The sequence below is a fragment of the Saccostrea echinata genome, unplaced genomic scaffold (genome assembly GCF_033153115.1).
Source record: "Saccostrea echinata isolate AGI-Se365-2 ecotype Australia unplaced genomic scaffold, CSIRO_AGI_Sech_v1 ptg000081l, whole genome shotgun sequence".
NCBI classification, from domain to species: Eukaryota; Metazoa; Mollusca; class Bivalvia; order Ostreida; family Ostreidae; genus Saccostrea; species Saccostrea echinata.
The window spans coordinates 2,326,594-2,349,242 of NW_026889830.1; the positions used below are offsets into that span (position 1 = coordinate 2,326,594).

The 22,649-nt window shown below is 32.2% G+C and overlaps 2 protein-coding genes across 2 annotated transcripts in view; one reads left to right on the top strand and one right to left on the bottom strand.

The window, feature by feature from the left end:
* Window positions 1-22,649, top strand: part of LOC133176772 (uncharacterized) — a 92,254-nt gene that overhangs the window by 44,868 nt on the left and 24,737 nt on the right. Inside the window, 7 exon segments of the mRNA XM_061311843.1 lie at window positions 10,257-10,318; window positions 11,556-11,867; window positions 12,117-12,274; window positions 13,860-13,910; window positions 15,066-15,330; window positions 16,581-16,642; window positions 17,573-17,715. Of these exon segments, the coding sequence (XP_061167827.1) occupies window positions 10,257-10,318; window positions 11,556-11,867; window positions 12,117-12,274; window positions 13,860-13,910; window positions 15,066-15,330; window positions 16,581-16,642; window positions 17,573-17,715 (1,053 nt within the window).
* LOC133176718 (serine/threonine-protein phosphatase 6 regulatory ankyrin repeat subunit B-like) lies at window positions 1,317-3,818 on the bottom strand. The gene has a single exon (XM_061311793.1). The coding sequence runs from the start codon at window positions 3,040-3,042 to the stop codon at window positions 1,717-1,719; it is 1,326 nt and encodes a 441-aa protein (XP_061167777.1). The 5' UTR covers window positions 3,043-3,818; the 3' UTR covers window positions 1,317-1,716.

Below are 22,649 nucleotides of genomic sequence, written 5' to 3' on the forward strand. Positions count from 1 at the left end.
TATTATTTTGTTTTTAATCATTAAAATATAAGAAGGATTATCAGATTACAGAGACCCAGTGTTGAGTAGCAGTACTTACATGTCATACATGCATTATATTGAGTAATCAGTTAATCAGTTTCTGGTTCTTCATTAAAAAATTTCTTACACACATAATTGATATAATCCTGACTTTCTGCCAGGTTATCTGAAAATTTAAATTAATTTAATAAAAGGTGAGAAATGCAAACCACTACTTTATGCATAAGGATAATTTATACCTTTTGTTCATTCACTATTAACAATATGCTTTGTTGGTACATTGTATCACAAAATTCGCCATATGAATTTTGCTAATAAATGATTACTTTTGCTAATAAATGATTCATGTAATTTGAATCATCAACATTTACAGTAATCAAGAATTTTTCAGAACCCCCAGTACATGTACAAAACAGTATTCCTATGGATGTTTATATTAGCCATTTTTTCATATTTTACCTCTGTTTCTAAAAGTTGACAGAACTTGAATAGTTTTTCTTTGTCCAACATCATGCAGGATCAATGAACAAAGCTTGTCTATCCCCTCTTGGAGGTTCATTTTATTTGAAATTACACCACAATTAGGTGTGACTAGGTGTGATCTGGTGACCAAGTATTACTTGTCAAATTCATGATAAACAAGCATATAAATTTCATTTAAATTTAATCAGAAAGACCTCTGATCTGTTCACTTTCATTTATCTCCGTGTTTATGGTATCATGTGATTCTTCTCGACTTTGCTTGTTTGAACAAGTTCATGTTCTCGGAGTTTCCACTCAATATTGAGTCCTTTATTGTCCTGAAAATTGATAACTTTCCTTTTTTTCAGGTGTGTAATTGATAAAATGAATTTTACTTTGAAAGTGAATTTATTTATTTACCTGTTTTGGGTGTGATACACCATTTTTTACCATTTTGATAGATGGTGAGATAAAGATAAGATGGCATCCATTTCATTAAAAGGCTATTCACCCATAAAAATGAAAAACTGTGTCAAATAACACTTGAAGATTCAATTAGATTTTTAATAACTATTCCAAGAGTACTATATGTACATAAGTGTCAATATATAATGGATAACTAAACGCAAAATGTTTTTCAACTCTTCACTTTTGTAGCAAATATACCGTCCAGGTGTTAAATTGCTCACATTGTGATCTTTTGACATGTGTTCTTCTTTTTCATAAAAGAAAAAATGAAAGTAAAAAATTTAAAATAAGAATTTTAATTGAGATTTGTATGTAAATATAAATATAAAATATAGAATTTAATGTAATTAATTGAGAACCTCAAGGAGTCAAATTTGACATGAAACAGAGAGAAATTCCTTAACTTTTTTTCATGGTGAATTTTTTTATGGTTTATTTACATAAATGTTTCCTTAAAAGAGAAATAATGTCTAAACTTTAAATCTTTTTCTTTAGCCTTTGAATCTCCTGTAATCAATCTAGATTTCATGTAGACCTGTGGGAAAAAGATCAAATCGCCTTTCGGTCAAAGAAAAGTAATGTTATTTTTCTCACTTTGTTAAATAGCAGGTATCCAGGCATAGACACTGTGATAGCTAGGTTGATAAAATGTTTGCTAAATAATTACTGTTGTCTATCGTGGGTAAACTTGTATATAACTCTAGGTATCCCAGAGGGGGAAAAAATCACACTGAAGTGCTGTCACTAAACTTAAAGTATTGAGATCTAAACTTTAAACATTTTGGTTAATATTTCATTCAGTCTTCCTGACTCATCATAGTCCATTGCAGTTTTATTTTCCTCATCTCTCGTACTGAAATTAATTCCACCACGAATTAAGCACATGGCAGTGTCTATATGGTTGTTAATAACAGCAAAATGGAGAGCAGTTTTCTGTGTATTATCATAACTGTTCACATTGACACCGAACCTAAGCAGAGCATTGACGCAGTCTGAGCTTCCCATTCTGGCCGCGTAATGTAGAGGCGTATGCCCATGAAGATCGCGTAGGTTCAAGTTGGCTCCATATTGTAATAAAGAGTAAGTGATACTCACTTGGCCCGCTTCTATAGCATTGTGTAAAGCTGTTTTATTTCCAATGCTCATTATATTTACATTTGCTTCATTTCTCAACAGCAAAGTAACAATTTCAGGTGCCTTGTTGGTGGCTGCAATATGTAAGGGAGATTTTCTAAAGTTTGTGGTCAGATTGATGTCAGCTCCAGTTTCAATAAGTAGTTTTGTGATGGGCAGGTGGTTGATTGCACATGCAAGATGCAAAGGAGTTCTTCCCATGAGCCTTTCCTTGGTGTTGATGTGAGCATTGCTTTTCTTGAGTATCTGTTTGGTGATGTCTAAGAACCCGGCAGACACAGATAAATGTAGAGGGAGCATTCCTGACTTGTCTTTGAAAGAAATATCAGCACCACGTTGTATAAGCAGTTTGGTTATTTCTGGATGTTGGTATATTATAGATAAATGTAGAGAGTTGATGCCATTGTGGTCACAGCCATCTATCTCAGCCCCTTTCTCCAGCAAAAGTTTGGCCATGTTTAAGTCATTTCTGATCATGGCAAGATGCAGGGGTGTTCGCCCCATTTTGTCTGCTGAGTTTATAGATGCCCCACACTCTATAAGGATATTTGCTGCATTAAGCCTTCCAGTTGTCACCATTTTGTGTATGATTTTAGCACCAGTTTTAATAGAGCTAGATTCATTCACGTCAGCACCATATTGAATGAAATATTTTGCAGTATCCAGGTTGTTGTGAAGAAATGCAGTCTGAAGTGGAGTAGCACCATCATTGTCATGTACATTAATTTCAATTCCTGGTTCCAGAATCATCTCCAAAATTGTCTGGCGATGCCATCTAGCAATAAAGTGTAGTACTGTAGTTCCATCTGAGGTGATGGTTGTGCTTATGTCTGGTCGTAGCTTCTTGTACTTGTTTAAGACTTTCTGAATTTCTTCAATATCTCCAAGAGTAATGGCTTTCACTAATTCACTAGCAGCTTTCTCCAGGAGCTTAAAATTCTTCATTCTAAATGTCATTGTTTTATGAATATTGAAATTTTTTCTTGTTCAAATTTGTTCCTTTTATACACAATCTTTTTAAAGTTTATCTTAGCTACTTTCCATCAGGATAAATCATTAAACCTGTGGGAGATTCCTCCTCAGTCTGTGTCAAAACTGTTTTGGCTTGGGATGTTCTGGGGAATAACTTTTTGACATGGTAAAAACTGGTCACTAGAGAGCACTTTCCACTTGATTCAAGTTGCTTTGTCAACATGTAAATGTAAGTTGTCAGATTTTAACATTGAGTCATCATCACAAATATACACACACTTTCATCTGTAATCTTTTCGTCTCTACTTTTAAAGCGCTCAATCCTAGAATTAATGGTAAATAAAAAGTTTATTTGCTTCCTGAAGTTTGTTGTCCTAACGTCAACGTAAAATTTAAAAATCTCCTTCATTGAAAATATTTAAACATCATAAATTTTTAAAACAAGTGCCCTTTTACTAGGCACCAGTGTTGTTTTCAAGCAGACCTAGTTCCTGTGTGCTGGGGAGCCTTTTCTGAAGTTTCCACACATTGTGTGCAAATGAAAAACTGAACGTTCACCATAAATATGCATATTGTACTTCGAGCGACATTTAAATTCTCTGTTTATTCTCACTGATCAATAAGGTGAGTTTAATCCAATGTAAAGACAGGGATTTCACTGTATTTCCGACAAATACAAACCCTTTATCTACCAATGGCAATTCATTGATCGCACAAAGTCTTTTTTTCATTTCAATAAAAAAGTATCAATTTCTTTTGCCTGCATTCACCTCTGTAGCCATTGAGAGCTGAATATTTTTGATGTTTATCCCTTCTCCACTACTGTAAGTGGTTAAACACATTTCAGAACTACTTTATCATGAGTAAAGTCAGTCACACTATTCAGGGGTTTACCACCTTGAATAATATGAAATATTGAACTTGATTGTCGGTTTAGACACAAGTATTTAATGGCATTATCTGACTAATAAGATTTAATATTAAACACCGAGTACACAATTTTGATTAAGGATCAAAGGTATTATCATTGACGAGAATCAGATTTAGGAGGTACAAGCGTGGTGCATTGTTTAGTTATCTGCTATCTGTTTCCGTTAGTAACAGGATAGTAAAGTGACACAGAGATGAGCCGTAATTATACCTTCATTTTAGATATCAGATGTCACGCAAATTCTGAATTTAGTTTTCAGAGGCATTTGAAAAATTTTATTTTCTAAGGTGTCATAAGAGAAAAACTTCTTTGAACTCTTTTATTTAGACAAAATAATGTGTATTTTTATGAAATCTGAATTTAAATGAGTCTTTTGTCAACTTAAGTTTTAAAGGGTCTTTACAAAGAATTCACATTTAGGTAATTTAAGTAGGAGTCAAAAGTGATAAACGATATGTTCTACTGACATTTTTTCTTTTTGATTTACACTTTATAAAAATTTAAAAGCTTTAAATCTAAAAGAAAGGAAAGCCTCTTGTTTTCTTAATGCAGCTGAATTATTTTGTGAACCATAAACATGTATTCTAAAACACAATTATTTGGTATGAGAGAACAAAAATGTATGTTAATATCATAGATTCACTAAGCATGCAAAAGATTTGAAAGCATCTAAAAAAAAAATGTACGGTACATAGAAACAAGCTATGATGGCCTACCATCTTATGTCAAAGACACATTGCAGGGAAAAAGATCAGTGGTTTTTATTTACAATCAGAAAATGGTATCTTTATCAAAAATTCAAAACTAATCAGAATGTTCAGCTTGATTTTTATCAACATCTTATATAGATGTCACAAGAATGTTGTGGATTGGAACAATTTTTATAATTTTCTCATTTTGATGTGATGGTAAGGTGTCTGTCATCTATCTATCCGGCAGTCTGTATCCAGTTTATCAAAATGTTACTCTTCTGGTACCTTCTGCTTGGTTGCAATGAAATTTTGCAAACAATTACACCAAGATACTTTCCATATATGGAGTCTTGATGTTGATGAATTGTGTTGCAATGGTTACTAAAGAAATTTAACAGAATTGAAATGCTTTCAAAACACGTACTACTCCTCCTGCAGTTCTGGCCTGATTTCACTAGAAATTAATACTCAGGTAAACTTAAATCATAATTACTATCATTATTATTATTATAAAATTTATATAGTGCTAAATATCATTATACCCCACGCAACAAGTTGCGTGAAGTATAATGTTTTTGACCCGTCCGTCAGTCAGTCAGTCAGTGTGTCAGTCTGTCAGTCTGTCAGTCCTGTTTTTTTGTCAGCGCAACTCCTCATAAACTGCTGCACAGAATTTCGTCAAACTTTGCAGATATTTAGGACACAATGTGTAGATGTGCATATTACCAGGAAATTCCGATTCCTTTATTTTTTCTGGGAATTTCGGCACTTTTCAACTTAGAGTTTTGGCCATATCTTGAATATAGAGATGAACAGTTTGTCAGCGCAACTCCTCATAAACCGCTGCACAGAATTTGGTCAAACTTTGCAGATATTTAGTACACAGTGTGTAGATGTGCATATTACCAGGAAATTCTGATTCCTTTATTTTTGCCTTAAGAGTTTTGCCTATTATTGAAGAAACTTTCCAGCTAGGTAATAAGGAACTCCACTGGAATCAGCTTTTGTAATGAAATTTTATGTGAAATATTTTATGACCTTCAAAGACACCTATTGATATTGAGGTCAAAATATTAATGATTTAACATGCACACACACACACTGTACACAAAATCTTTTATTGTTCCACCCCCCATCCCCCCTCAAATTGGTGCTTTGCCTTAAATAATTTCATAAGTACAGTATATAAACAAATTCCTATGACTACATCATAATTTTGTTTCTATTAATTTTTTAAATGTGTAAATTGTCATGTGCTGGACATGGACTTACACTCATTAACAAATTGAAATCACTGAGGAATTTTTTAAATAACAGTTTGTCAGCATAACTCCTGCACTGAATTTCATGAAACTTTGTAGGTATTTCAGACATAATGTAAAGATTTGTATATTACCAAGAAATTTGATTCCATTATTTATGTAGAAACTTCAGCCCAATTAAATTTGTAACATACAAAAGATTTGAATGTCCTTATATGCAAGAAGTTTTGACGTGATGATTTTTGCAAGAAATGCCTCTTTTTGAATTATACTGTGTATTTAAAAATGCACTGTGCTATTCATTACGTGTTGCATTGTCGAGTTTTGGGGGAGCGTGGGGTATATGAGCTTGCTCACTTTTTCTTTCATTTAAATTACTTTAAAGTGCTTAAACATTAAAATAAATGTAAAAATATACAACAATCAACAAATAATTAAGAATTTGAAAGTGACATATAGATATTTTAAAAAATATAATTAAAATTATATTTAAAAAAACTGATCCTGAAGTAGGCATTCTGATGATACTTTTAAAATTTTTTTAACATTATTGCAATGATTAATAAAAATAGACATTTTAGTGAATATCAATTTTTAGCTCACCTCAACGAAGTTGGGGGATACATCTGAGGATGCACACTACTGGACTTGCTTCAGATGCTGGATTTGACTTACATTTTCCGGATGAGTGACCAGGTTAAAGTTTTTTGAGCAGATGTCATTTCCAAGTAACTATAAACCCTATATTGACCAAACTTGCATGGATGATGCATCTAAGGATTCACACTACTGGACTTGCTTCGGATGCTGGATCTGACCTACATTTTCCGGATGAGTAACCAGGTTAAAGTTTTTGGAACAGATCTCATATCCAAGTAACTATAAGGCCTATCTGAACAGAACTTGCATGGATGATGCATCAAGGGACGAACAATCTCAAACCTTGCTTCGGATGCTGGATTTGACTTACATTTTCTGGATGAGTGACTAGTTTTAAGTTTTCAGATAAGTCTATTCCCAAGTCCTATCTGACCAAATTTGCATAAATGTTGCATCTAGGGATGCACACTCCTAGATTATTAGTTAAGTGTGGGACTTTGCCTTACTTAAAGACAACATTCGTTGAGGTGAGCTCTGTAATCTCTGATTACCTATGTTTTTGACAAAGGAAACATTCGTCATGAATACACAAATAAATTCTTTGTAGCAATAAATATTTTTTAGTCAAAGAATTTTGCAAAACTCCTTGATATTTTTCACATGTGAATAAAAGTTGATTTACAAATATTTTTCAAAATGAAACTATGTTACATTATACATATTACCGGTACATTAAAGAACCTTGTGCCCTGGCTATTGTACTAGAAGAAAAATTGATAAGAGTTAAACTTTCAGTTCTCTTCTTAAAATATAGATATTGATTTGTTTTAATAAAAACAATTTCTGTTATAATATCAAACAAGTGGTCAGTTAAAGTTCTTTGTAATCATTAATCCATGTTTGCCAAAGTTCAACATAGGTTGGCCACTCAAGTGAAGAACCATTCAACTTTAATGTTAGTACTAATTAACCAAATATTTGTTCATTATACATCAAGTTTATTACTTTCTAATCCTATCTTATCTAGAATAATACTTGAAGTCTCTGATAAAATGGAAAATTTTGTAGTTGTGTATTCATGAATCCTGCCAATCTCGATTCTGTGTGTTTAATGACCTGCCTCCTATTTACACATGCTTAAATCTTATCACTTGTCAAAAACTGTCATTAATGTAATGAAAATTAGTCAGTCCATTACCCTACATAGGGGGTTTACACATTTTCTTTTCATTCAATGCAGCAAGTGGAAAACATGCATTTCCATATTTGTGTATGTATGATGTATACCTGTAAAATAAACCATGGTAGTTTTGATGGATAGAAAGAGCCTTGATCAGGAGACCTTTTCACAAAATGTCTTTTGACTGAGACAATTTTTTTTTAATTCTCCCAAAAAAGTATGACCTAAATTTTAGTAGGTCACAAAAATCTTAAATTTATATTACATTACAATGTATTGTGAATAATCTCTTAGAAAAAAGTATTACCTTTATTAAATAGTTGTCAAACTTAGTCATAAGAACTTTTAGCTCACATGAGCTGAAAACTCAAGTGAGCTTTTCTGATCAAAATTTGTCTGTTGTCTGTTGTCATCGTTGTTGTTGCGGTCAAAACTTTTTACAATTTCATCTTCTTCTCCAGAACCACTAAGCCAATTTTGACCAAACTTGGCACAGCCTAGCCTTGGGTTATAGGGATTCAAATTTGTTAAAATAAAGGGCCATACCTTTTTCCAAGGGGAGAAAATTAAGAAAAAGTAAAAATTGGATGGGGTCATTAAAAAATTTTCTTCTCAAGAACCACTGGGCCAGAAAAGATGAAATTTATGTGAAAGCTTTCTGAATAGTGAAAATTCAAGTTTGTTCAAATCATGACCCCCAGGGTAGGGTGGGGCCACTATGGGCAATCAAAGTTTTACATGGGTATATAGGAAAAATCTTCTCAAGAACAGCAAAGTCATGATCAGTCATGTTTATAATGGAAACATCCATAGGTAGTGTAGATTCAAATTTGTTCAAATCATGAGCTGAGGGGTTGGGTGGGGCCACTATGGGCAATCGAAGTTTTACCTGGGTATACTTTAAAAATATTCTTCTCAAGAATAGAAAAGCCATGATCAGTCATATTGATATGGAAGTATCTTCAGATAGACTTAGTGTAGATTAAAATTTGTGCAAGTCATGACCCCAGAGGGTAGTGGGGCAACTATGGTGAGCAAACTTTTACTTGGATATAAATAGGAAGAATCTTTAAAATATTCTTCTCAAGAATAAGGAAGTCATGATTAATCATTTTAATATGGAAATATACTCAGATAGTTTAGATTTAAATTAGTACAAATCATGACCTCCTGGTGGTTGGATGGGGCTACAATGAGGTCAAAGTTTTCCATAAGAATGCATAGGGGAAATATTTAAAAAATCTGATGAAGAACAGCAAAGCTGTGATCAGTCATATTTATGTCTTAGCATCCATAATTAGTGTAGATTCAAGTTTGTTCAAATCATGACCCCCAGGGTTAGGGTGGGGCCACAATGGACGATCAAAGTTTTACATAAATCTGAATTATAAATAGGAAAAATCTGTAAAAATCTTCTTCTCAGCCAGTCATATTTATATGGAAGCATCCATAGGTAGTGTATATTCAAGTTTGTTCAAATCATGACTGCAGGGGTAGTGTGGGGCCGCAGTAGGAGATCAAAGTTTTACATAGGAATATATAAAAAAAATCTTTTTTCCAGGAACAGCAAAAAAATGTTTAGTCATATTTATTAGGAAGCATCCTCAGATAGTGTAGATTCAAGTTTGCTCAAATCATGATCCACAAGGATAGGGTGGGGCTTTAAAGATTGATCAATTTTAATGGGAATATATAGGGGAAAAAATCTGTTGATGAAGAACAAGAAGTCATAGTTACTCAGGTGAGCATTGTGGCCCATGGACCTCTTGTTGAGAAAAGGACTATATTGAACCTGAAAGTCTGTTAAATTGTGGACATTTTTTGCTTATTAGTGTAGGCCCATATACAATGGTAGTGGTTCTATAAAGTTTTCCTATTTTGCCGATAATGGAAGACTATCTAGAATATCCCTCTATTAAAGTGATTTTATGTTGTATTTTATGGCTTGGTATTGTAAAGTTGAATCTTTGTGAGAGTTTTATGCCATTTTTATGTTATATTACATCAGGTAGTCATTATATTCTTCATTTTCAGGTCTTTACTTCCTTAGTAACTTATTGTTAATGGCTTAACTGTTGGTCATATACCAAGTATTTCATTTTTGTAGTCTCTTGCATGACTACCTGTACAGCAGTTTATTGTGGTATATCCACAGCAGAAAAACTATGGCCCTGGCTCCAGTTTTACTTTTATACACTGATCTGTCATTATAGCTGAAAATCTATGTCGCACTATTGTGCACATGAAATACAGCAGTATATATTATACTAGAAGGGACTTTAATTATTTAAGTCATTTAATTACTGCATTAAATAACTGTTTTATCAATGTTATTTCCACTGTGTCCCTTCATGGAAAACGTGCCAATACTTGAGCATGACCAATATTTTATCATTTTTGACTGGGCTCTAAATGACAGCCAAAGATATACACTACCCAAAGAATGTGTCATGTTGGCCTATCAGACTTTGAGTTCTCTGTGAAGAATAGCCAATGATTGATGGGTACTAACTCTTGTACTTTTCCTATTGTAGGACAATGAACAAGCTCCTTCTGCAGAGGGAGGACAAGAGGAGGCCAAGGAACACATTCAAAGGTAAGAGAGACAGATTTACACTGTAATTGAGGACCCTCTGTCCATGCTTGTTTGTCAAACCAGCAATCAAACTGATGAAGTGGTACCAAGGAGGCTCTGTCATCTCCACAGTGACATATTGCTGTAATATTCCAAAAGTACACAGTCGTATCAAGTTAACACTCTTTGCAGAGTGATAAAGCACCATAATACTTAAGGGTTTCAAGGTATTTATGTCCTCTCCACCTTGATATTTTTCGGAATCCTTATTGTTTATCGGTTCTTTTGCCTAAAGTGTCAAATTAATAAATGTTTAACTGTGAGGATCATTAAGAAGTGATTTGTACTGAAATCTTCCAGGCTGTAAGGTAGTACAGAATATCCCTGTGAGATAACAGGTGTTAAAGAGGTTCAGAAAGGGCAAATTTAGACATTAAAACTGTGAACAGACTAACTTTGCACTCTGGTGTGCATGAGTTAAATTTATCTGTTCTTTAGGTTCAATTTAGAGATTTTGTCAATGCACTCAAGAATAAAGACCTGGGATTCATATTCAAACCCAGAAATATTCTACACCTAATGCTAATACCCCTGCCCATGTTGATATATGGATACCAAGTTTATTAATGATAAGCAGTTATGAGCAGAAATTCAGTAATAAAATAATGGTGATAAAACTATACAGTATTTATGTTCATGTTGAAACATGGCACATTCAATGTATCTTAAATTCTATATATGCTTGCTAAAAAATAAAGAGTTTGCCACCATCACATAATGGAGGTTTTCATTTTATGTGGCTAGTTTTTTAACTTTTTGATCAATCATGCATACTGCTTCTTTTTTTTTTTTTTTAATATATTTTTCCATTAACAAAATATAATTGCTTCTTGTCCATTCACATCACATGGAATTAATTCTGTTAAGTTTTACTCTACACTGCAACTATAATTTTTTCCTCTCAAAAAACAATAATTCCATTCCACTATATTTCTTTGTCAAGTACATGTAATAAAAGTACTGGATTGTATCTTTACTGCTTTATAAGTTTTTGATTCATTTTTCTATGTCTGCAATCACATCATCCATTGCAGGGGTGTAGATTCACTTAATAAAAATACATTGTAGTTACATTGTTTAAAGGACACTCTATTAAATATTTTTTTTATGTACACATACCTTTATTTGACATTAATGCACATTTTATGAATGTTAAAGCATCCATGGCATATTCTTTGAGTGACTTATTCTAATTTAGTGGAAAAGAAGTGGATACCAGTGCAGAGGAACAGGTGTCCAAAACTGAAGTAAAATCAGAGGAATCTTCTGGACACCCCCATCCCAGAGACCCAGATATCCCACCAGAGGGAGCAGTGAAAAGAAAAACCTCAGAGGAAGCCCTGACTGTCACAGGCTTGACCCTGAAGATGCAGAATTCTGGGGATGACCTAGAGACAGCCAAAACCAGTGGCGAGACATCAAGTCGTAATGAGGTCAAAGGATCAGGAGGTCAAGGGTCAAATACCAGCCGACAGACCACACCTAGGAGTGGACAGAGACCTTCTTCAGGGTTTGTTATAGGCAAAAGTAATTGATGCTATGAATTCATGTTGCTACAGTGCATGACATAGACAAAATGTTAAGGTATTAAGAAGAATCACTGCAGTGCTTAATTTTATTATATATATCTGAAAAGAAATAATTTAAAGTGTATCATTTTTCAACAAAAGTGAAGAATCATGCAACAAGTCCAGCAGTTTTCAGTGCTACCAGGTTATGAACAGTTCCTAGGAAATTAATTTCTCTGTGTGTATTACAGAAAGAAGAATGTGAACACCCGACCATACAGTGCGGTGGATGCTTACAGGTATATTGTAGCTCACCCCAAGAAACCAAGTGTGGAGACTGGCTACAACACATCATACCAAAGACAGAGAACAGAGGCCTGGAAACAGACAACGGGAAAACAATCAACAAGTAATGCCATTAAAACATTTCTTATTATTGCAATATTGCTAAGGCAGTAATGTGCACTTGTACAAATGTGATATGCTTGGGTTTTAGTCATTTTATCAGTTTTGTTTTTAAATCAATGTTAGAGAACTCTTTTTTACCATGTTTCATGAATTGAAATGTACAGGTATTAAACATACATTGATAAGCCTCAGAACAATTATGCCTACTCATGTATATTGAGATTGCTTATTTTGAAACAAAATTAAAGAGGCTGGGGGGTTGTGGCCATTTTTAGACTATATTGATCTCCTTTAGAAGAAGAGCTCCATATGAAGTTATAGAAAATGATCAAATTTTAAAACTAAATTTTTGAAATTTTTCTTTGCCAAATGATAGTTGACAGCTTAAGATATCATATATAAAAAATTAAGTTAAATCTGGTGGTTAATTTGTGGTTAATTTGTTGACCCCCCAGCCTCCTTAAATCCCTGTAAAAAAAAAAATATTGGTTTAATTGAAATTGCTTATATTGAATTATTTCTTATTTTGAAGTAAATTATCAGTCTGCTGAGTTGATAATAAGTTGCTTTTATAATGGTTATATTTAAGTTCTCGTGGCCAGTTGTCATCACTGATGGTGACATTGGATGACGCTAAAGTGTCAGTAGATATATTTTCACGTAGTATTTTTTTCATTGTGTGTTTTATAATAAAGGGGTATTTCATTCTCTCTGATCACATATTGACAGTGATTTTAATGCTTCTGTAAACGAGTAAATCACAAAAAAAGCATAATTGTCTTTAGATAATTAAAATAAATTAATGTCTGCCTAAGGTAAAACTGTGAAATCTAAATCCAAATTAGCAAAAGATAAAAACAAGCACACTAGCATTAATATTCGAACAGCGTACCACTATTTTTGAAGCCTTCGAGTCTGGCACCTTTTCCCTTAAACGAAAAAGATCAGGAATAAATACCAATGTTGAAAAATATTGGACTTTTTCAAATAAATTGTTAAGAGGGCTGGGTGGTCGTGGCTGTTTTTAGACTATATTGATCTCCTTTAGAAGAAGAGCTCCATATAAAGATATACAAAAATGATCAAATTTTAAAACTAAAATGTATGAATTTTTTCTTTGCCAAATGATAGTTGACAGCTTAAGATATCATATCTAAAAAAATAAGTTATATCTGATGTTTAATTTTTTGACCCCCCAGCCTCCTTAAAGAACACACTACCTGTATTGCATTTCACAATTTATGTGTCATATATTTTGAAATGATGAACTGTGTAATTGATTCAGGTATGTGATCGTGTTTAAGAATGGGATCAGGATTTGAAAATGTCTTCATATGGCCAATTTGTTAATTTTGAACTTTGGTTAATACTTATATTGAAAAAAAAAAGTGTTGGTCCCTTGAATTTCGGTATATCAGGAGTAGACTGTATGCTGCATTGTTCCCCTGTAGATTTACATTTCAATGACCTGTTTGAAGAACTAATACACCCTCTATAGATTAACTTTATGAAGAGGGTGTCTTAATAAAACAAATGTCAATCTAAATCATGTTAAAGGGAAGAGATGTATTTTGTATTTTACACAGTGGAGGACGTTATTAAAGTTTCTGTGGTACCTGTTGTTTCTAAAACAGAAGGTAAGCTCACTCCTGTGGGCGTGGCTCTCCTCCTTCTTGGAGGTCAACTTTAACTTTGCAGATTTTCTCTTAATACACAAGAGTCAGTTGCTTATTTCTCTTATTTAATGAATTTACCAATATATATGTTTATATTTATATTTGCACAGCTTGTGTATTCAGTTTTAAGAAGTTTTTAAGAAACTGATTTTCATTTCACATATACTTGTCACTAGTATTCACATAATTATAAACAACATAATATTAAAATCACTGCTTGCCTAAAATAATTCATTATACAAAATTACGCTTCAATTTTTTTCTTTATTTTAATTAAGTTTGTGTGCATTTTTGTGACACCTGTTCTTTTTAAGACATCAGCACAGAACTTAGCAATCCTATGGATATGATGATGATGCAGAGAAAAGGTGACCATAATGTCTCCATGATACAGTTTTCTCTCAGTCTTTTTTTTTAATTTTTCACTGTTTTGACCAGACTTTTATCGCTTCACTTTAATACCATATTAAAGGTCATTCTCAGTCCATTCATATTTATAACAAATTATCCAAGAAATTAAATGTGTATAAGTGCTCTTTCTTTTCCAGTTCTTATGTGTGAGGTTTTCTTTATTTACCAATCTGATCTTTAAAGGCTTTTCTTTGTCAGTTTAGTTTTTTCTACAATATACAATACTGTGAACGAGGATATTTACGCATGTTGTTAGCTACACAAATTAGAAGCAATCATGGGTTTATTTCCATGATACCAGGATTATGTATTGTTGAAATTGAATAAAAATATGTTTAAATGTATTGGTATGTGGGGAAAAATTTATCTTATGGCATATCTAGCTTAAATTATCCCCATACGTTAATTTCCACGTTTACAGTACATCTTTCAATTTTTATGTACATTGTGACATTATAGTATGTTGCTCACTGTTGAGTTGCTTGGCATTTTAATAAACAAAGCAAATGAAGGCCAGAAACATGGTCAAAATATTTCAATGTCATTTTTTTCCTTGTATCTGTTTTATTTGACAATGTACAATAGGATACAACTGAGTCTTTTGTTATTAACTTGAACTTTGAGTTTGGAATTGTGATGACAGATTTTTTATTTCCCTTCCACAATTTTCTGAATTAATTCAAACAAAATCTTTTGATTTTGCAGGAAGGAGAAAGTCTCCCCCACCCCAGAGACCATCCTCTCCTGCTGCCATTATTAGAATCCAGTCATCCAATCAGGATGGACCTACTAAAAGACCATCCAGTGCACTTCATGTCAAGGTGGGTTCTGATTGGCTGGCTGGAGGTCGTGACCTCTTCTGGGAAAATGTTCAAAGGAGGCCAAGATCAGGTCATGTCCCAGGGTGGAAAGAAGGACTTCCTGAAAGCATGAAAAGACCACGATCAGCTGTTGCTAACAGAACTCTGAGGTAAATAAAAAGCACTACACTTATTCATTTATGAATGTTTTGTTTAATCAAAATTTGTCTTTGAAAAATGAAATGTTCATAATTTGTTTACTTTCATTAATCAGTCATTCTACAATAAATGGACCAATTCAGGGTATAAAACATCAAAAAATAATTGAATTTGACTAATTTTTTGTTTCTGATGTTCAGTATAGAACGCTTAAGTATGATTCATGAAGTCTCGCGTGAATCTGAAATTAAGTTAAAATTTTGGGAAAAATATTGTTACAAAAGTTAATTCCCAGCAATAAAAGTTAAAATTCTCGGCAATAGTTAAAATTAAAGTTTATTTTAGGATATTAAACAAAAGTATGAAGCATTTTGCTCCCAAAATATTAAAAATCTTTATACCTTTAATGCAAAAACTTTCCTGAATTACCATTACGGAAGTTAAATTTTTAAGAGAGACAACTGTTTTTGTCTAATTCAATTTGTTATGTTGAAAATGCAATTGTCTAAAACAGCTGAGTAGTTTCCATGGTCACTTTCAGATAAGTTTAAGTTTTTTTTTAAATCGGCATCCTGTATGTGCAATTTAAAACAAAATCGTTACGGAATTTAATCAATTTTTAGCGACAAGCTATAATTTTGCATGAAAGAAGATCCATGCATTTCTTTGCAAGAAGTGGTTTGATTTCTTTTTATATTGGATAAAAAACTTTTTTTTTAAAAAATTCACTTCAATCTATTCGGAACACTTTTACGGCTGAAAATTTCATTTTGAAATTTGTAAATAAATGAAGCAACATTAAGAATTGCAGTGGAATACGGTTTTTTCAACATTACATTATGTTCATATCAAAACTGTAACTGCATATATATCAGTATAATTACAAAACCGAGTGTGTATGTTAAGTATTTGAGTTGAAATTGATCTTTAAATTTATAGTTTAGATATTAAAACGGTAAATTTGTAAGCAAATAAAAATTTCTTAATTGGTCATGTTTTTGTAGAATGACTGTAATATGTTCAATATCTTTGTTTAATACATGTTTATTGTCTGTTTAATACTTGTTTTTTTTGTTTAATATGTTTGTTTAATATATTTATTTAATCAGAATAGATTGGGAAACAGAATTTGATGAGCAATCCTCAAAAGTTAATGCTTGTTCAAAATTATACAGGCTTGCACTTCATATTTGGAAACTACTACAACGTGCCATTTCTAAACATAAAATATTCTGTTCATTCTTTGTCTGATTTTTTGTAGGAGATCCAGAACCTCCACCCCAGTCACTCCATCCTCCCTGTTGTATGAAAGCATGCTTCACGGTTGGTATTAAATTCTATGGAATCAATTTCAGTCATTTTTCAGATTTCACTAATTATATTAAAATGTTTACATGGACGTATTTACTAGCAACCCTTGAAGATTACAGAGTTGTGCCAATTCCTTTCCGTGCGGGTATATATAGAACTATTATGTAGTATTTTTTGCACAGAAATGTTTTTCCCAAATCACAGCTTTGTCTGGTGTGTTGCACAAAATGTGCATGAACAAGCAGGGGAATAGAATTGATTTTCATCAAAGAATATTTTTATGGCTGGGTAATGATAAAAGTCCCAGTAAAATTGCTGCTAAATGTCTTAATTTTTAATGTAAAATTTTTTAAATGGAATATCTTTGGCAGATTTGTCTAACCTTGAAATTTATTTATCTGTCAGAGTACCGGTATATGGCTTAAAATAAATCTTATAACTTTTTCATCAGAACAATTAAGTGTAAATATGCTATTTTCAACCAAACTGTGAAGATGTTAGGCTGCTACAGTTAAATATTTTAATAGCAAATCAATGAAAACTCACACAAATATGTAAAATTAAAAAAAACTTTGAAAATCCTGAGAACTAAATGTATAACTTAAAAACTGTCAAATTAATATGCAATCTAAAGTTTAGACTGAACTTACAAAGATTTGGTTTTGTCACTGTGTTTTGTATACTGTGTGTTTATCATAATACATGTATAATCAAAATTTAGGAAGTCTATAGGTTATGGACTATAGTTAGATCAATCAAGAATTAATTGGCACCATGTGTGTTTACATCAAAATCATGCATACACGTGAATGTATTGTAATGGCAGGGATCATAAATTAATTTAGTACACTAAAAATGGCATAAAAGTGCTGATTGAAATATTAATCCTTCTGAAATAAATGCACATAATGTTGAATTTAAATGAAATTTTTGGTTTCTTAGGTTACCCAACTCCCAATGGATCTCTCCCAGAATTAACTGACCTCTCTGACTACCCCCATCCATCGGGCAGTCACCGTTTACGCATGCTTGGTACCCCACAAGGGGGACAAGCGGACTTTTACACAATTCCACCACACGATACTGTATATAGGTAGAGCTAGACCCAGATGCTAGCTTTGAGATTTAACATGTGAATGCTCTGAGTATGTGTGACTGTATACAATGTATATGTATAATCTGCATGGTCTTAATTTTATACATTGTTGAACTAAACTGTTGTCTTGTATTGAGGTGAATAATGTATTTCTGTATATCTAGTCATGGTAGTGTCCTATATACTTGTATGTCCCCAATGTTGCTCAACTAACTATATACTGATGTGATATTCCACAAGGTGCATTTTGATTAGTGCCAAAAAATCTCAACAGCAAAGTCATCAATATTTTTAGTACAATTCCTGTTATGAACTTCTACTTTACTGTGATAATACTTTGGGAAAAATTGATATATTTATCATATATTTCATACTAACTTATGATCAGTTTATTCCACTTTTTAATACACCTTTGTAGAGGAATAGTAAGTCTTTTGTGTTTGTTCTTTAAAATCTTTACTTGTTATTGTTAATAGAACCCTCAGTGAAGAAAGTAAGACCTATAAAAAAGTAGAAAAATATAGAAATTTAGAAGCTACAAGATAGAGAAATGTTGTAGTGAGGCTTAGCAGTTTTACATAGAATTAAAACTAGCCAATTGCAAATGCTGTTATGTTGTTGTCAGGCAGAAATAGTGTCCAATCAGATTCAGGGTCACATTTCACTGACAGCATCATGTGACTGTTTCTTGAGAGCTGTCATAGTGGGTAGCTATTTTATGCATGAGTTGAGCTTGTGTGAATTTATCCTTTCTGATGAGAGTTCTTCCGTATACTTGCTATTGTGTGATGGTTTTGTGGATGGCTGCCTGGAACCTGTTTCCTGGGTGATGGAAAACTAGCATAATTTTTTCTCTGAACTTTCACTTTAACCTGAAATCCTCACTTATGGTTGCTTTGGGATGTGTGTTCTTGGAAAGGTAATATATCTCTAATTATTTTGATCTAATTTCCCATTTTTTAACATAACTGATTTTTTCCGATGTACCAAATTTTCCCAAATTAACTGAATATTCTTTAATGTAAAGTTCTTTATTTCCCACAGTATAACCAAAAATTATTTCACAAATTTGAATTTTCTATATCTTTTTCTAAATTTTTTGTTATTTTCATTCCCCCTGCCTCCCAGAACTAATACAAAATAATATAAATTATAAAAAAGTTTTAATATATATATATATGTGTTTTGTATATTTTTAGCTACAGCAACCCACCCTGCACACCTATGTCCACTAGTGCTAAGCTAAGCTTCATCAGTATGCAGTGTATTCCTGAATCATGGCCAGAGGAACAGGTGGCTGGATACATCAATAGACTGGAAGTCCACCAGTAATGACTAAGATCCATAGATACAGATCTAGGACTGACTTGTAGACAATGCAGTCACAATTCACCATCGATGTAAAATAATTTGATCAAAGGACTATATTCTGTAATGACTAATATCTGCCCCAAAAATCAAACTTTAATAGTGAAATCTATATTTTTGTTCTACACCAGGGGGATGTCTGCAGACTTCAAAGCATTACCTATTTTCATCAGCTATGACACTATATGTAAAGTATGATGTCAAGAAGATGATGTGAATTCAAAATTTAAGTGATTCTAAGAGTAAAGAGTTTATTTTATGTGGATATTTTTATTAAAAGTTCAGTGCAAGACTGTTCCAACCCAATCTTTTGATTTAATGTGTGGAATTATAATATCAAAGAAATATTTGAATATTGTAAAGAGCTGGTTTGTGCTCTGTAAATTCTATTGTCAGATTTGAACAAATTTTGTCCTCTAGCTTTCTTGAAAATAAGAGAAAATTCAAATAGTTTGTGACATCTCAGAAACAAGAATTGCTATTACTTTACTTCCAAACCGTTTTTTTTATAATTCAAATTTTTCAAACAATATATACAATTGTTTACTTTTTTAGACATCTTCAAAATTGGGCTTTCATGTGGGCAAAAATATGCTTTTACCTTATATAGTTCTTTGCATTAAAAAATAGCTTACTTTTAAGATAGTGTTTAAGGTAGATATGTACAGGTACATATACAAATTTAATACATGTAAATTTGTACAACTTACATAAACATCTTATATAAAATCTACATAAAAATTATAAATAATCAATTATGTTAAATTTTCTCTTCATGTGAAGTACATGTAATGTATGAAGATTGAAAACCTGTGATATATAAGTTACTTGTGATAATTTATATTGTACAATTTATGGGTAAATTATACACAAACTATTCTTTATTTTTTAATTGGCTAATACATGTATATACATGTACTTGTCTGGTATGTTTATTGTAGATTATGTTTGGAGCTGTTACAGTGAAAATGAATATTTTGTCTATGAATTATTTCTAGTAAGCAAATCAGATATTGTAAGCAAAGGAAATATGTTAGGGTTGTTGGTTCTCTAATTAAAATATGAGGATTAAAATATATATTTCCATAAAGGTTTGAACAATTCATTTTACCAGAGACATAAATAACAACTCCGCCATTACTCTTCATTGGTCTTGTATTTTTATCTAAAGTAAATTTAGTATGAATTCTATTATATATGGGTGTATGATTTGTAAAGTTTTATTGATTTTTGAAATCAAACTAGGCAAATTAAAGAGGTCAATGATCACTGATGATCGAAAGTCGGCAAAATCGCGGCGATATAGCCAACCAAGAGTCATCTGTTGCAATTTCAGATTTTTCCTTTGTTATTGTTTTAGATAAAGAAACTACGAACATATAACATCCTGAATAATTTGTTAATATGAATTAAATTTTTTTACAATAGGGAACATAAGATCATGCGATACTTCAAAGAGTTGCGAATCTGTTTTTATGTCTCTCCGATTTTACCATTTTTGTTCAGAAAATTCAGTTTGCTGATATACTGTTTTAGCATCAGTGAACTGTGCATTTGTACATATATTCTTCAAGTAATAGGGGTATAATATGCATGAAGATCGTGGGATTTGCTTAGAAAAGAGATTTTTGTAGAAATTTGAATTTTTTTTTATAAATAAATTGTGAAATTCCTTGATTTCTTACAGACTTTGAATGTGCTTTGAGGATAATCATGTTGCAACACAATTGGTACTGGAATACAGCTCTTTATCATAGGATCTAGAACCCCCCACCCCCACCCCCCGATTACATATTGATGTGAGCTTTTCAACTTCATGATTTTTTTTACCTTGACATTTCCTTTGACCTTGATCTCACTTTTCATTTATTAGTGATAAGTTCAGTTTAAAGAAACTATATATAAACAAGATATCTTTACAAACCTTATATGCTGATACGTATTGATGAGAGCTATCTAACTTCATGAACATTTTTTGACCTGGAACGTTTATTTGACCTTAATCTCACCTTTTTTAAACGTGTTAATTTTAGTTTCAAAGAATTATTCAAGATATTTTTATATAAGCTTATGCACTGATATATAATTTGGTGAGAACTTATCAAATTTCTTTTACCTTGACCCTCCCATTGACTTTTGACTTTTTATGAATAGAGTATAAAACCCAGTTTTAAAGAAACCAATATATGAAATTTTCATCAAACGTCATAAACTTATTCAGGTTTTCATGGTGCATTACTAAATGAGCCCTGGACAGGGCATTCATGTCCTATGGGCATATTCCTAGTTTTCCAAAATATTTCCATATAAAAATGTGATCCCCTAATGGAATCCCACACTACTCTAGGGAAACATACATGAACTTGAATCGTCCCCACCCCTCCTTGCTGCAGTATGCATGATTGAACCTCTCAACTTTGGTCACCCCCTTTTTGCAAGCCCCCCCCCCCTTCAAAAAAAAAAAAAATGAAATTTGGCTATTTTAAAATCCCCAACCAATTTGGTTCTATTGATGAGAGTAACAATTGTTTTATTTCCCACATCAAATCAATGATTTCTCTCATTCATTCAATTGATGCGCCCATCAATTTTTTTTGTTGAGCTCCTCAATATTGTGCAATTAATGCTTGTAAAAATAAAATTTAAGTTCGATATAAATGATTTGTTGATCTCTTAAAATCTTTTATTAATTTCACAACAAGTCTGTTATTAGAATTTATGTGCGCATTAGTATTTTCAAGGAGAGCAACAATACAAATTAAGGATCATTATTATGCATATTCGAACTACAGATAACACCTCATGAAATAGTTACCCTATCTAAAAGTATTGTTGCGCCCAATGATTGAATTAATGATTTCATTAATTCAATAGAAGAGAGCAATAATTCAATTGTGCATGTGAAATCGTTAATTTAACCGAAGAAAGCATTTTTTTTTTCAATTATTAGCGGCATTTTTATTGATTATTATTGATCTCTTCAGTTGTATTGTTGCGCGCATTGATTGATTACTGTATTCAATTGAATTATTCATTTGGAAGGAGCAATAATGTACTAATGTACATGTAATTGTTGCGTACACCATTCCGCAAATTGATTAATGCTTTCAGTTGTTGAAGTAATGCGTGGAATAGTGTAGAAATGAAGATCGTTTTATATTAAAGAGATCTTTAATAGAATTGTTTCGTGCATCAAATGAATTGATATCCTCAAATAAGTTGAAATGATTTTTTTTTCGCGTATGGCTCAGGTGAGCTATAAATGGAACAAGGAAAGCCAAACTTTGAAAACTGCTTAAAATTATATACATGTATCAGTATTATTTCCATGACATAAATAAAGGTTTAAATGCTGTCATAAGAAAGCAATACTTGATTTTGTAAGGAAAAAAACAAACATTGTTTTTCGGTCCCAATTCCAAAAGATGACACGGCTTAAAAACTATGTACGTTTCTATGCTCTTCCTGCATATGGCAAAGACTTGGAAGTAACTTGTATGAAGACAAGAAATGTCTTCCTCCGTTCTTTAAACCTTTTTTGGTATCCTACACTAT

What these genes read in the sequence shown, in the direction of transcription:
- LOC133176718 (XM_061311793.1), bottom strand. Translation starts at nt 3,042, where the DNA reads ATGACATTTAGAATGAAGAATTTTAAGCTCCTGGAGAAAGCTGCTAGT.